The 16,766-nt window shown below is 39.6% G+C and overlaps 1 protein-coding gene across 1 annotated transcript in view; it reads left to right on the plus strand.

Moving 5' to 3' along the window:
* LOC108297234 (POTE ankyrin domain family member A-like) overlaps window positions 1-16,766 on the plus strand; it is a 65,148-nt gene that overhangs the window by 43,876 nt on the left and 4,506 nt on the right. Inside the window, exons 12-14 of the mRNA XM_037735350.1 lie at window positions 3,462-3,675; window positions 8,950-9,133; window positions 11,201-11,575. Coding sequence (XP_037591278.1) covers window positions 3,462-3,675; window positions 8,950-9,133; window positions 11,201-11,575 — 773 coding nt within the window. The remainder of the gene's footprint in view (window positions 1-3,461; window positions 3,676-8,949; window positions 9,134-11,200; window positions 11,576-16,766) is intronic.

The raw sequence follows: 16,766 nt of genomic DNA on the forward strand, positions 1-16,766 counted from the left end.
AATTTGGCCTTTGACACTTGTACATGCTTAACAAAGTTCTCGTGTTGCGTTTTTCAGCTCCATCAATTCACTTATATTCCTTTCTATTTTGTCCATCCTCGTTAGCATTTTGTCAAATCTTTTTTCAACGTTCTTAGTTTCTTTGCATTGGGTTAGAACATGTTTTTTTAGTTCACAGTAGTTTCTTACTACCCACCTTCTGAAGTCTGGTTCTGTGATTTCATCACACTCGTTCTCCCTCCAACCTTGTTCCCTTGCTGGTGAGGAGTTGTGATCCCTTGTAGGAGGAGAGGTGTTCTGGTTTCGGGTGTTTTCATCCTTTTTTTGCTGGTTTCTTCCCATCTTTATGGATCTGTCTACCTGTCATCTTTGTAGTTGCTTGCTTTCAGATTGGGTCTCTGAGTGGACGTTCTGTTTGTTGATGATGAGGTTATTTCTGTTTCTTAATTTTCCTTCTGACGGTCTGGCCCCTCTGCTTACATCTGCTGAGGTCTATTCCAGGCCCTGCTTGCCTGGGGATCACCTGCAGCAGCTGCAGAACAGTAAGGGTTGTTACCAATTTCTTCTTCTGCTATCTTTGTCCCAGGAGGATACCCGCCAAGTGTCAGTCTGATCTCTTCTGTATTAGGTGGCTCTTTGGATATACAGAGGTCAGGGAGCTGCTTGAGGAGACAGTCTGTTCTTTATAGGAGCTCAAATGCTGAGCTATGAGCTCCGTTGTTCATTCAGAGCTGCTGGGCAGGTACATTTAGGTCTGCTGCAGCAGAACTCATAAACCGCTTTTTGTTCCCAGGTGCTCTGTCCCAGGGTTAGGGCTTTATTTATGAGTTTCCATTATGCTGCTGCCTTCTTTTTTTTCCTTCAGAGCTGCCCTGCCCAGCAAGGGGGCAGCCTCATCACTGTCTGCCTGTAGAGGCTTTGCTGAGCTGCTGTGGGGTCCGCCCAGCTGCCCAGTCAACTTCCCTGCATTCCTGTTTATATGGGTGTAGTCAGAACTGCCTCAGCAATGGTGGCCCGCCTCCATTAAGGCGGAGTCTCTCTGTAGTGGCGGGTTGCCTTGGCAATGGCGGGCTTCCTCAGCAATGGTGGGTTGCCTTGGCAACGGCAGGCTGCCTCAGCATTGGCTCACTACCTTCGTAGTTTTGGAGTGCCTCGGTAATGGCAGACGCCCCTCCCCCACAGAGCTGGACCGTTCTGGGTTCAGCTGTGCTTGCTCTGAAACTCTCAATACAGAGAGTTTCTGATTGCTGTTCTTTTGTGGGTGTGCGACCAGCCGAGCCTGATCACCTGGCTCCCTGCCTCAGAGTCTTTTTATTTTTTAAGTTGGTGTTCCAGTCGCCTGTTGAAGAGGCACCGTGATCTGTATGTTTTCCCACATGGCGACTCACTGCGCTGGCTTAAACAGCGGCACTGAGATTCGTGGCGCTTTTTTTGCCGTGGAACGTACTGTCCTGTTTCCCTGTTCAGTCCCGTTTTTAAACAGATGAATGGGCGACTTCCTGAGGCTCCAATCGCGAGCCAAAAGGGCACCCGGGCCAGTGTATTTTGTATGGAAACCACTGCACCAGGGTGCTGACAAAGCAGCCGCCTGGGGCAAAGCAGTGGCGCTGGCCGACTCAGCCACGCTGGCCGAAACAGTCGTGCTGGTTACCCGTGGAGCTCCTCTGCCTGGGAATTTCCTAGTCTGTGGGCAATAAAAATGCAGCATCCACTCGCCCTCTGCGCTTTCACTGGGAGCTGCAATCCTGAGCTGTTCCTAAGCGGCCATCTTGGATCGACTCTCCTAGAGTAGTATACTTTCATTTCCTCTCTCCTAGCCAGATTCATGAGATTATAGTTTTCATTAAGCTTAGAAAGTTTCTGGCCATTTTATCTTTATGTTTTGTCTTTCTACCTTTCTCTTTGGGGATTTATATATTATTGCTTAAAGTTTTCTCATAGTTCTCTGATATCTCAAATTTTTGAATCTTCTTTGTGATATCTAGTCTATATTTACTTCCACTCAGCATTGTTTTCAGTCCTGACTTTTTTTTTGAGACCAGTTTCACTCTGTTGCCCAGGTTGGAGTGCAGTAGATCCATCACCACTCACTCCAACTTCTGCCTCCCGGGTTCAAGCAATGCTCCTGTCTCAGCCTCCTGAGAAGCTGGGGTTACAGGTGTCTACCATGATGCCCAGCTAATTTCTTTGTATTTTTATTAGAGAGGGGGTTTCATCGTGTTGGTCAGGCTGGTCTTGGACTCCTGACCTCAAGTGATTTGCCTGCCTCAGCCTTCCAAAGTGCTGGGATTACAGGTAAGAGCTACCATAACTGACCTAGTCCTAACATTTTAATTTGAATTCCTACTAGTGCAGTTTGCTTTCAAAAAATACCTTCCATGCCTCTACTTGAAATTTATTTGTGGACACAGTTGACTTGCTTATAAACAACCTGATTTTTCTGATCTTGCATTATGATTTGGTCTAACTTTCCACTCCTGAGGTAAAGTGTTTCTGATAACATTATTCTTTGCTTTGTGAAATTTTTCTGGTGTCAGTTATAGGAATGGACACTCTTCCTGGTATATTGTGAGCAACAGGCACTATTTCTTCTAATTTTTTAGGAAATATTCCCCTGGTCTCAAGTAGTTTCCTAGCACACATGTAGTGTTCATTACTCTGTTAGATAAATACCCAAGGGGATATTTTTGCAGATCTCCATTGTTCTTTTCCTGTACTGTTGTCATCTTTCCAGTGTTCTGTTTTGTGATTTCTGTCTACCTTGGTTTTTTGAGACTCTCAGCTTCATTGTGCCAAGTCAAGGAATCTGGTGGACTCTACCTCAGCTTTTTTTTCTCCTGGTATCATGGCCTGGAAACTTTGTCAAGTTAGGGAGCTGGGGTGTTTGTAAGGCTTACTTCATTTGTTTCCTGTCTTACAGGGATCATTGTCTTCATTACCTAAAGTCCATGTTCTTGAAAATCATTGTAGTATGTATTTTGTCTGTTTTGTCTTTGTTTCAGACAAGAAGGTAAATCAGTATCTGCTGCTCCATTGTGGCCAGAAGCAGAACTGCAGCAGAGCTTCAGCACATTCCGTAGACTTGCTGGAATGTTTTTCTGCATCTTTTACTTACCTGCTTCCTTCTCGTCGTTCATTACTCAGCGTAGCCATCTCTTTTCCAGGGAAATCTTCCTGAGCCCAGTATATATCAAATTCTGTGTGACAGTAGAACTGTTTTCTTGCAGCATCTATGTGAATTTGTAATTTCACTTTTATTGCCCTTGTTCTTCAGTACACTTAAAACTAAACAAGAGCAGAGCTATTGTTTTATCTGCAGAGCTCAGTATAATGTCTTCCACATGGTAGGAAATCAGTGCACATTTGTTTGGTGTATGGATGGGTGAATGTTAAAATGCACAGGACTTTATATCCAAAAAGTACTCATATGTTTTATTTCTACCTTGTTTTCACCAATGCAGATTTTGCTAGCCTGTCAAAAATCCAGGATGCAGTTCTTTCCGATGAACACTTACTAGAACTTCAAAATAACCACTGGGAACAACTTACAGTAGAAATTGAACAAATGGAAAATATGATTGATGTACTAGAGAAGGAGCTATCTGAAGCAAAGGAAACAAAATTACAGTTACAGCATCAAAAAGGTGAATTTGAGCAAGAACTCTCCACTTTGAGGTATGATACAGTATTCTAGTTTAAAAAAATATTTTAACTTTTTATTTTACACCAAAGATAAAAGTGAGAATTGTTCTGATTGCTGACTTTCTGGGGCTTAACGGGAGAAAATGTCTTGGTCTTGTGGAGTATGAAAATCTTGGAAATAATATAACAAATTCTTCATTATGACTCTTATAATAATTGCATATTCTTTTATTTTATGATTTTAATGGGTATATAGAAGTCCGCCATACAGAAATCTCATAATTTAACAAATTGAATGTGGAGTTTTAAATTCTTTTGTGTTAGAATTAATGCTGCAAGGAACATCTTTTATTATTGTTATCATTATTACCATTATCATTATTAGACACTATTATTAGACGTTATTATTAGACAGGGTTTTGCTCTGTCACTGAGGCTAGAGTGCAGTGGTGCAATCATAGCTCACTACAGCTTTGAACTTTTGGGCTCAAGGGATCATCTCGCCTCAGTTTTTTAAGTAGCTAGAAGTATAGGTACACACTGGCATGCCTGGCTAACTTTTTAAACTTCATCAAGACAAGGTCTCACTATGTTGCCCAGGATGATCTCCAACTCCTGACCTCCAACAATTGTCCTGCCTGAGCCTTCCAAAGCATTGGGATTAAAGGCATGAGCCATTACACCCAGCCCAGAACATCTTTTCTATAAATTATTTTCTACATTTTGAATTATTACTTTAAATAAAGTTTTCAATATATAATTTTTTTATTTAAAATATGGAAACTTTTTAAAAAAGGCCTTGGATCAATATTTCTAAATTGTCCTCAGGAATATTTGTATTTAACACATGCTGGGGTTAATACCTAGGTGATGGATTGATAGATGCAGCAAAGCACCATAGCGCACGTTTACCTATGAAACAAACCTGCACATTCTGCACATGTACTCCAGAAATTAAAAATTAAAATTAAAAAATAATATTTGTATTAATTTACAGTTCAACCAACAGAGCATGAAATGGCCATTTGTCTCAAATCAGAATACTTTAAAAAAACTTTATACAATTTTTTTCTTTTTACTCTGTGTTTAAATTTATTTATTTTTATTTCAGCAGCTTTAGGGGTACAAGTTACATGGATGAATTGTATAGTGGTGAAATCTGGATGTTTGCGTGGATGAATTGTATAGTGGTGAAGCCTGGGATTTTAGTGTACCCATCACCCAATAGGTAGTTTTTATTGCTCATCTTTCTTCTATTCTTCCTTCTTCTGAGTTTCTGATGTCATTACACCACTCTGTTTGCCTTTACATTCCCATATCACAGCTCCCACTTGTAAAAGAGAGCATGTGGTATTTGTTGTTTCATTCCAGGGTTACTTTACTTAGAATAACGGCCTCTAACTATCCAGGTATCTGCAAAAAACATTATATTCTTCTTCTTTATGGCTGAGTAATATTCTGTGGTATGGGTGTGTATACACACACACACACACACATACATATATGTATAGGTATCACATTTTCTTTATTCTAGACACCAGTTGATGGATACTGTTTGATTCCATATCTTTGCATATTGTGAATTGTGCTGCAGTAAACATATGTATGCAGGTGTTTTTTTGATATAATAATTTATTTTATTTTGGGTAGATAACCAGAAATGAGAATGCTGGATAGAATGGTAGGATGTACCTTTATTAGTTCTTTGAGAAATCTCTGTACTCTTTTCCATAGATTTTGTACTAATTTGGATTCCTACCAGCAGTGTATAACTGTTCTGTTTTTGCCACAGCCACACCAATATCTATTGTTTTTTGATTTTTAATAATGGCCAGTTTGGCTACAATGAGGTGATGTCTCATTGTTGTTTCATTTTACATTTCCCTCATAAGTGATGTTTAGCATGTTTTTAAATGCTTGTTCACCATTTGTACATCTTCTTTTGAGAAATGTCTATTCATGTCATGTGCCCACTTTCTAATGGAATTATTTGTGTTTTTCCTGCTGATTGGTTTGAGTTTCTTGTAGATTATGGATATTAGTCCTCTGTTAGATTCATAGTTTGCAAATATTTTTTCTCATTCCATAGGTTGTTGGTTTACTCTGATGATCATTTCTTTTGCTGTGCTGAAGCTTTTCAGTTTAATTAGGTCTTACTTATTTACTTTCATTTTGTTGCATTTGCTTTTAGGGTCTTCCCCATAAATTATTTGACTAGGCCAGTGTTTTCAGGTCTTAGGTTTAGGCCTTTAATCTGTCTTGAATTGATTTTTGTATATGGTTAGAGATAGAGATCCAGTTTCATTCATTTACATGTGGCTATCTTTTTTTTTCAGCACCATTTATTGAATAACATGTACTTTCTCTAGCATATTTTTGTGTGTCCTTTCTCTCTTTTTCTTTTAATTGCATTTTAGGTTTTGGGGTACATGTGAAGAACATGCAAGATTGTTGCATAGGTACACACATGGCAGTGTGATTTGCTGCCTTCCTCCCCTTCACCTATATCTGGCATTTCTCCCCATGCTATCTCTCCCCAACTCCCCACCCCCAATGTCCCTCCCCCATTTCCCCCAAACAGACCCCAGTGTGGACCTAGAAATAGAAATTCCATTTGACCCAGCAATCCCATTACTGGGTATATATCCAAAGGATTATAAATCGTTCTAGTATAAGGACATATGCACACGCATATTCATTGCAGCACTGTTTACAATAGCAAACACCTGGAACCAACCCAAATGCCCATAGATGGTAGACTGGATAGGGAAAAAGTGGCACATATACACCATGGAATACTATGCAGCCATCAAAAACGATGAGTTCATGTCCTTTGTAGGGACATGGATGAACCTGGAAACCATCATTCTCAGCAAACTGGCAGAAGAGCAGAAAATCAAACACCACATGTTCTCACTCATAGGCGGGTGTTGAACAATGTGTATCCTTTCTCAAAGACCATTTGCTTGTAAGTGGCTTTATTTCTGACTTGAGTATTCTATTCCATTGATCTGTGTACTATTATTATACCAGTATCATGCCGTTTTTGTTACTGTAGACTTAGAGTATGATTTGAAGTCGAGTAATGTGATGCCAACATATTTGTTCCTCTTGCTTGGTATGTCTGTTGTTATTCAGGCTCTTTCGTGGCTCTACATAAATGTCAGCATTTTAAAATGATTCTATGAAGAATGACCTTGGTATTTTGTTAGGAATTGTATGGAATCTGTAGACTGCTTTGGGCACTCTAGTCATTTTTAAAATATCCGTTCTTTCAGTCCATCAACAGGGGATGTATTTTCATTTGTGTCATCTATTATTTCTTCAGTGGTGTTTTCCAGTTATCCTTATATAGGTCACTCACCTCCCTCATTAAGTATATTCCTAGGCATTTTACACTTTTGCAGCCATTGTAAAAGGGATTGGGTTCTTGAAATGACTCTCAGCTTTGTTGTAGTTGGTGTATAGTGGTGATACTGATTGATATTCATTTATTTTGTAACTTCTGAGACTTTACTGAATTCATTTATCAAACCTAGAGGTGTTGGCCAGGCATGATGGCTCACGCCTGTAATCCCAGAACTTTGGGAGGCTGAGGCAGGTGGATCACCTGATGTCAGGAGTTGAAGACCATCCTGACCAACATGGAGAAACCCCGTCTCTACTAAAAATACAAAATTAGTTGTGTGTGGTGGTGAGTGCCTGTAATTCCAGCTACTAGTGAGGCTGAGGCAGGAGAATTGCTTGAATCCAGGAGGTGGAGGTTGCAGTGAGCCGAGATCACACCATTGCAATCTAGGCTGGGCAACAACAGGGAAACTCCATCTAAAAAAATATATCTAGGAGTGTTTAGTAGGAATTTTTATGGTTTTCTAGGTATTAGACAATATCATTGGGGAAGAGATAGTTTCACTTCCTCTTTTCCAGTTTGGGTGCTTTTTATTTCTCTTGCCCAGTTGCTTTGCCTAGGAATTCCCAGTTTTATTCTTAGTATTCATTAAATAAAAAGTAAAATGGGAAGTGATTAATGATNCATACCAGTTAACATTAATTGTGTTCTACATTAAAATACATGTTGTTCTTCATTGTTTAAATATTAGAGCATGTCTTGTTCCAAAAGGAATTTCTGAGTTGTTCATAAAGTAGATAGGTATCAAGAATGTAAGTGGAAACTGTTTCCAGAAAATAAATATAAATAGTATGGGTTAACACAGGGCCTCTCAATCCCCAGGCCATGGACCAGTACCAATCCCTGGCCTGTTAGGAACTGGACCACACAGCAGGAGGTCAGTGGCAGGTGAGAAATAAAGGCTTGTTAGTGTTTACAGCCACTTCTCTTCCCTTGCATTATTGCCTGAGCTCTTCCTCCTGTCAGATCAGTGGTGGCATTAGATTGCCCTAGGAGTGTAACTTTACCCTGCTGTAAGCTGCTCATGCAGGGGATCTAGGTTGTGCACTCCTTATGAGAATCTAATGCCTGATGATCTGTCACTGTCTCCCATCAACCCCAGGTGGGACCATGTAGTTGCAGGAAAACAAGTTCATGGCTCCCACTGATTCTACATTATGGTGAGTTATATAATTATTTCATTGTATATTATAATTAATAATAATAGAAGTAAAGTACACAATAAATGCAGTGTTCTTGAATCATTTTGGAAACATCCCTCTACCTCAGATCCATGGAAAAATTATCCTCCACAGAACCAATGCCTGGTGCCAACATGGTTGGGGACAGCTGGGTTAACAGATGTGAGACCCTTTTGCTTTGTCTTGGATTAATCTGCAGATATACATTGTGTTAAAGACATCTGATGGTGACATCTTGCCCTGTAAATCATTTTAGGGATACTTGCAGTATTTCATGAAAATTAAAATTTCTTCTAGTGAATTTATAAACTTGTTTATTTGTAAATAGTGTGTTCTTTTTAATTAGTTAATTTGAAATGATCTGTCCTAATTGAGAAGTTCCTATGACTGTGTGAAAAAGAGGTAATTTTCAACTTGTAACTTTACTGAATAATTTCTAATATCCTTTTCCATAACGTTTATCGGAGTTACTAATAACAAAAACTCACCAATTAGCAAGATTGGTGAGTTTTTTTTTCCTCTTTACGTTTCAAGTATTTATCCCTTGGGAGAGAGTGAAGGAATAAATTAAAAGCATGAAAACTAGAAAGAAAAAAATAGTCAAAAACACAGAAATTTTATTTGAATAATAAACCTATACAGGAAGAGCTAGATCACAAAATAAACTTTTTTATTTTCTAACAAAACAACTTTTAATATAACTGTATTTAACTGTAGATTGACCTTAAAACAAGAAGAAGAGAAGAAAAGGAATGCAGATATGTTGTACAAAAAAGGTAGAGAGGAGTTAAAAAGCAAACAAGAGGAATATGAAAAAGAAGTTGAAATGAACCGACAACACAGACAGACTCTGCAAACACAAGCCATGGAATTGAGGACAATAAGAAAGAATTCAGATCAGGTAAATTAATTTCTGATAAAAACTTTATATTTTCAATTTTATATTTCATCAATATTACTTATAATGTTCCTTTGATTTAATGTGGTATGTTATTTAGATGTAAAACACACCAGAAGTGTTATCTAATTTTTAAAATGTGCTATGACATTTATAGTTACAGTATTTGTAAACCTTGGCATTTCAGTCTGTGATGCTCAGTCTGTGTTTTCAGAGTGAAGAAATGGAAAATAAGTTGAGTAACTATCACTGACATACATGCTCATTTATGGATTTTGATGTTAAAATACAGGCTAAACAGCTTTGAAACTGTAATGAAATGTGTTAAATATTTTGACAGAAATTTTATTATGCAATACTGTATCTTTCTGTAGGTAAGAACTGTTTCTCCTCTTAGAGAAATTTGACTGTAATGTATGCAATTAAAATTTGAATGATTCTTGAGGGTTAAAAGTTTTTGTTTTTTAAGAGGCTACTTTCTTTTAACAGTTTTATAAAAGAGGTTCTGCTCTTTTAGACTTTCTTTTTCAGTCCTATTAAACCAAAAATGTACTGTATCTCTAGGTTGTGCAGGAACAAAATGATAACCAGAAGCAACTTTCTGAAGAACAGAATGGTAGAATATTACTAGCTGAGATTCTGACTGATAATCAAAAGCAGATAGAAGTGGCTGAAAAGAAAATTAATTCTGAGATATTTTCTTTAGTCATTTTCAAATATTTTTATATGTGTATATTTGAAACCCCAGCTCTATGTATTTTGGAAAGTATAAAGGATTTTTAAATCATACATATATATGTATATATCCTTTATCATGTATCTATATATGTATATATAGGATAAAGCCATGTTCTTAATTCAACTCCATTCACCTGCAGCAGTCTAGTGGTGACATTCACAATGTCCTCTATCCAAAGGAGAAACATTTGATATTTTTCATAAGAATTGAAGTTACTTTTACTATCAAAAATAAGTTTTACATTTAACAACAGATTTTCTAGTTTTTGGACCTTATTTCATCTTCTTAAAATAGTAATGGAAATGTCAGTTTATTATTTTCACTGATAAGAAAGTAGAAAATGTATAGCTGGTTCAGAGGCCATATGGTGGATGTCACTATCCTTACTTTTGAGGAGAGTAACAGTTTACTCCAAGTGGTTTCTCATTTCAATGCAAAGAGCTTTGGAAACAGTGATGTGCCATAATACACATTTAGTGACAATTTATTGATAAGTATTTTGTTCCCAGAGAAATAGTTTAGTATATTTTCCTCTATTTAACACTAATTATTGTTTTAAACATTATAAAGAGGAAATAAAAGTTATTGCAATGGCAAATAATCTCATGAGTTCTAAGAAAAGCTCTATAAGTTTTAACATATTTACTGTTCATATTTTGAAATGAAAGACTTCTTTTATATTTATATATTTATACCATAGAAATAACTATGATTTTGTGGAGGATCACTATAAGTAGCATCAGAAGACCTGGGGAAAATGCTGCATCTTGCATATTTTTAAACCTTTCCTTTTAAGTATTGTTATTTTAGTTGAGTTTAGTGTTGTATGTAGAAGTGCAGTGTTTAGGTGCAGATGTGTACAATGCTTAGATTTAACAGGGATGAAAAAATGTAATTCTTATGCCTGACTATACAAACATTAGAAAATTAGAATATTGATAAAACATTCTTCAGAGAAAGGAACTTAAAGAACTTTGAGAAATTGCTTCTATCCACTTATCAGAGTGTAAACACAATTTAAAATATATAGTCAAATGTGTTAATCTTATATTTTATGCCTCTGGGATTTTTACAACTCAGAGAAAGGCTTTTACGATTTTGAGATTCTTAAAAATTCTCTAGTGATTTATTTTCTATGATCTTGAAATAAATATTTAAACTTTTGGGAATTCACATTCTGTTAGGTTTGAAGTTTTGTCCAATGTTTTTTCCAGTTAAATATCCTCTATGGGAATTCTTTCATTATACAAATATACAGGTTACTCTTTAATTTCAGAACAAATTATGTCATTCTATTGAGTGCTAACTAAAAGTTCCCTTTGTTTGCTTAGATTTCTCTTAGCCAAAAGAAAGACGAAGATCTCTTGCATGAAAATCGCATATTGCAAGAAGAACTTGCCATGCTAAGACTGGAACTGGACACAACAAAACATCAGAACCAGCTAAAGGAAAAGAAATATTTTGAAGACATTGAAAGGGAGAAAGAAAAGAATGATAGTCTTCTAAATGCTATAAAATTGACTGAGGAAGCATTAGCGAAAGTAGCATTTCAGTACAACGAACAGCTTATCATTTTGACAACTGAGAATAAAATGCTCAGTTCTGAGATGAAGAATGAAAAACATCAGAAGAAAAGGCTGGAAACGGAAATTCAGTCATCTCATGGTAGACTAGCTACTGCCCTACATGATGGTGACCAAAGTCAGGTAGCAGAAAGAGACCTCTTTCCAGAGAACAAGACATGAACGGGTTTATTTACAGGAGACAATCAATTCTCATGTGTCTAACCTAAAAGATAACAGTGAGATTCTTTCTGAACAACTCTCTAATGCTGACAGTAAAATTAACAGCCTAAAAATTAAGCTCCATCATACAAGGTAAACTCTGAGAGAAAAGATCGGGCAGGCCTCCGTCTTTTTTGTTTGGGTGACTCATCCATTCCAGCCCGCAGACTTTGGAAAGCACAAACTGACTAGGGACAGAAGAGATCCCACAGCACAGCACAGCTGCTTTAACAAATCATGACCAGACTGCTTCTGAAGGCAGGCCCCTGATCCTGTTCCTCCTCACTGGACGGGACTTCCCAAATGGGACCTGCAGCTACCTCCACCAGTGTTCCTCTGTCAGCAGAGATTTGAGCCCCCTCCTGGGTCAGAGCTCACAGAGGGGAGAGGGAGCCCATCACCTTTGAGTTTGGGCAACCAGCTGTTCTGGCCTGCAGGCTTTGGAGAGCCCAAGCTGACCAGGGGTGGAAGTGGTACCCCAGCACAGCAAAGCCACCCTACAAAAACATGGCCAGAGTCTTTTTAAAGTCATTCCCTGACCACATTTCTCATAACTGGGTGGAACCTTTCAATCAGTGTCTCCAGCCACCTTCACTGCTGTTCTCTGGCTGAAAGAGGTTTCAGGCTTCCCTGGGTCAGAACTCCCAGGGGGAGGACCAGATTGTCATATTTGCTGTTTGCGAGACTCAGCCATTTCAGCCTTAGGGCTTCAGAGTGCCTGAGGCAACCAGGGGCTGAAGTGAACCCTAGAACAGCATAGCTGCTCTGCAAAAATGTGGCCAGAGTTCTTTTTTAAGCAAGACCCTGTTCTTGTTCCTTTTGTCTAAGCATGACTTCTCAACTTGCCTCCAGCCACCTCCTATAGGTGTGTCTAGATTGGCAACAAGTTTGTACCTCGGTGGTACAGAGCTCCCAGAGGAAGGGGCAGGCTATCATCTTTGCCTTTTTGCAAAGGCAAAAGTGATATCCTTAGGTATTGGAAACTCCGAGGCAAGTAGGGACTGTAGTGGACCCCAGCATACCACAGCAGCCCTACGGAAAAGTGGCCAGACTGTTACTTGGGTGCTGGTTTCCATATCTCCTTGATGGGCAGGTTCTCCCAGCCTGGATCTCCAGCCAACATTCCACTGGAGCCATTAAGCCAGTAGCAACTCAGCAATTCCCTGGACAGAGCTTCCAGGAGCAACTGAAATCCTCTCTGCCACTGACTCTGAAGTGGAACTGTCCTTGCTATTCTCAGAATATCAAGGGAGCAAAGACTCTAAGTACCATATTGGTACCTCCAAGAAGCTGAAGTTGACAAGGAGCAAACCATTCCATCTCCCATGGGTACCATACACATCATCATCAGGGAACCCTGGCCTGAGCCCACAGCACAGACGCTTCATCCTGGGCTGATTGCACTAAGTAATCGCTAACGCACATCTCTCTGGGGTAGAGCCCACAGGAAACAAGGAAAGTGGTGGAGGAGTAGTCCAGCTGATGTGGAGCCCAGAGGGCAGGGACAGCTGTCTCTCTAAGCTTGCTCTTATGAATCACTTTACCCCAGCACTTTAGGAGTGCTGAGGTCAGAGTGGCCACATCTCATGTGCAAGATTGTCCAGCATAGATCAGGTCTGAGAGTTTCCTTCTTAAAAAAGGGGTCTTATTTTAAGAAGGAGTCTGGCCATGTCTTTGTAGAGCAGCTGTGCTGTGCTGGGGTTTCACTTTAGAGAGAGTTTTCCTCTCAGACCTGATCTATGCTGGGCAGTCTTGCACATGAGATGGGGCTGGTCTGACCTCAGCACTCCTTAGTCTGCTTGCCTCTCCCAGGGCCCCAGCCTGGCCACACCTGCTTACACCATAGCTTCTGTGCAAGTGGACCATGCCTGACCAGTGTAGAGCTGTAGCAAGGTGACCCCCACAGGCACATACCAGTTTGCACATTGCCTGTCCATACTGCAGCTCTTTATATGGAAACCTCCTACATTACTTTGTTGGTGTGTGTTTACACGGGACTTTCTTCATACAAGACTTTGCTATATTTGCCCTACCAGCACAGAGGAGTGCAACACACACCCCAACCCATGCCAACTGCTATTGAAGATGGAGCCATGGCAGGCACAGGACAAAAAATCTCCACCTCCTCCAGCACCTTGCCCTTAAGCTAATGCTGTACAGAGAAAAAGGGACCCTCTTACACCCTGAGCAACCACTGTTGCTTGGCGGACTCACAGAAGGCACTGAGGCCTGTGCTGGCCAGCACCCCACCCCAAACCAATAGAGCTCCAGTACAACAGCACACAATAGGGGCTCCCTGGCCCTCATCTTAGCTGTCTTGCCTTCACCACTGGGTGAACACCCGCGGGGTTACAGGCACTCTGCTGCAGCTGCAGCACTTTGGTCCCTCAGTACAGTGGACTCCAAACCTGGAGGAGCCAGAGAACAAAGTTGGGGCCAAATACAAGTTCCTCAGAGTTAAAGCACATGGTCTAGGAATTGGGAGCTGAACGTCAGTCCTGTAAAATCTTCCAGAAACAAAGCTGAATACACCTTACACCACAATCAAACCGTCAGGGTCATGAAATACAATAAAATAAAAATACCCTGTCTAAAGGTCAGCATCCTCAAAGGTTGAAGGTTGATAAGCCCATAAAGATAAGAAAGAATCTGTGCAAGAACACTGAAGACTCAAAAATGCAGTGTACCTTATTTCCTCCAAATGATTGCACTCTCTAGCAAGTGTTCAGAACTGGGCTGAGGCTGAGATGTCTGAAATGATACAAGTAGAATTCAGAATATGGGTAGAAACAAAGTTCACTGAGTGAAAGAAGTACATTGTAATCCAATGCAAGGAAGCTAAACATTATTGTAAAACATTGCAGGAGGTAACAGACAAAAGAGCCAGTATAAAGAACATAGCTGACCTGATAGAGCTGAAAAGCACACTACAAGAATTTTCATAATGCAGTCACATGGTGATTGGGTGTGATTGTATTATGAAAATTCTTGTAGTGTGTGTGGGCTCCTGAGAGTGCCCTGTAAGCAGGTGGGCCAGGCTGGGGCCCTGGGAGAGGCAAGCAGACTAAGGAGTGCTGAGGTCAGACCAGCCCCATCTCATGTGCAAGACCACCTAGCAGAATAAACTAAGCAAGGAGAGAATCTCAAAAGTTGAAAACTGGCTTTCAGAAATAAAACATGCAGACAAGAATGGGGGAAAAAGAATGAAAAGAAATAAACGAAACCTCTGAGAAATATGGGATTATGTAAAGAGATCAAATCTATGACTGATTCATATACCAGAAAGAGATGAGAATGGAACCAACTTGGAAAACATATTTCAGAATATCATTAGAATATCCCCAAGCCAGCCAGACAAGCCAACATTCAAATTCAGGAAATCCAGAGAATCTCAGTCAGATATGCCATGAGAAGATCATCTCCAAGACACATAATCATTAGATTCTCCGAGGTCAAAAATGAAAGAAAAAATGTTAAAGTCAGCTAGGGAGAAAGGTGAGGTTACCTCCAAAGGGAAACCCATCAGACTAACAGTGGACAGCTCAGCTGGAACCCTGCAAGCCAGAAGAGATTGTGAGGCTCAATATTCAACTTCTTAAAATTTCAACCCAGAGTTTTATGTGTAGTCAAGCTAAGCTTCATAAATGAAGGAGAAATAAGATCCTTTTCAGAGAAGCAAATCCTGAGGGAATTCATTACCGCCAGACCTGCCTTACAAGAGCTCCTGAAAGAAGCACCGTGGAAAGAAAAAACCATCACCAGCCACTACAAAAACTCACTGAAGTACACAGACCAGTGATGCTAAAAACCAACCACATACACAAGTCTGCAAAATAACCAGCCAACAGCATGGATCAAATCCACATATATCATTACTAACCTTAAATGTAAATGGGCTAATGCTCCAATTGAAAGACACAGAAGGGCAAGCTGGATAAAGAACCATGACCCGTTCGTGTATCCTGTCTTTAAGAGACCCATCACACATGCAGTGCCACACATAGGCTCAATATAAAAGAATGGAGAAAAATCACTTAAGCAAATGGAAAACGGAAAAAAGCAGGTGTTGCAATCCTAGTTTCTGACAAAATAGATTTTATACCAATAAAGACTTTAAAAGGAAGAGAAAAACATTACAAAGGTGGCCCTGACCTTTGATAGATCTCAATATTGCTTAATATTAACCTGGGCTATCTTCATTGTTCAAACCAATAGGATAATTTGTGGAGGCTGGGGAGCTTCTCCCCTCTAGAGAGTCCCTGATCTCCCAAAATTTGGTTGAGATCTAAGGTTGATTTTCCTGTACAATTTCTTTTCTGAAGGGTTACTCACTTCCAACTCAAAAGGCAAGTTTTCTTGCTTCCATAATGATGGAGAGCGGGCACCTCCTTTCTTGAGTTTCAGCTCGCTTCTGACAAGGAAGGTGAGTGTGAGCTTTTTCCTACTTCTCAAAGATGGTAGAGAGTGATCATCAGCCTGAGCATTATTTCCAGGTAGGTAGCTGAATTAGAGTTTTATCTTAAAAATGTTCCTTAATGACTAAAAGTGAAGATTACCAACCAGCTGATTTAATTTCTCCTTACCATTAGAACACTCGGTAATCATGTGAATCGTGCAGTTGTTTCTTTTGCCTATCTGTTTTCTTTGTTTATGTTTGGGGTTTTGTTGTTTCACTTTTCTCCCATGAAGTATGACCATCTCTTCCTGACTTGGTCAAATCCAAAGGAATATTCCAAATTCTGGGGAACAAGGCATCTGAATTGGCTAAAACTCCTGTAGCTGTAAAAAGAAAAAAAAATCCAATTAGCAGAAAGGATTTTTTAAAAAAATTTTATTGCATTTTTATTTCTTTTTTTTTTCTTCCCAATTTATTTATTTTATTGCATTTTAGGTTTTGGGGTACATGTAAAGAACATGCAAGATTGTTGCATAGGTACACACCTGGCAGTGTGATTTGCTGCCTTCCTCCCCATCACCTACATCTGGCATCTATCCCCTTGCTGTCTCCCCCCAGCTCCCCACCCCCAACCATCCCTCCCCTATTTCCCCCCAACTGACCCCAGTGTGTAGTGCTCCCCTCCCTGTGTCCATGTGTTCTCATTGTTCAACACCC

The sequence above is a fragment of the Cebus imitator genome, unplaced genomic scaffold, assembly GCF_001604975.1.
Source record: "Cebus imitator isolate Cc_AM_T3 unplaced genomic scaffold, Cebus_imitator-1.0 Scaffold782, whole genome shotgun sequence".
Taxonomy (NCBI): domain Eukaryota; kingdom Metazoa; phylum Chordata; class Mammalia; order Primates; family Cebidae; genus Cebus; species Cebus imitator.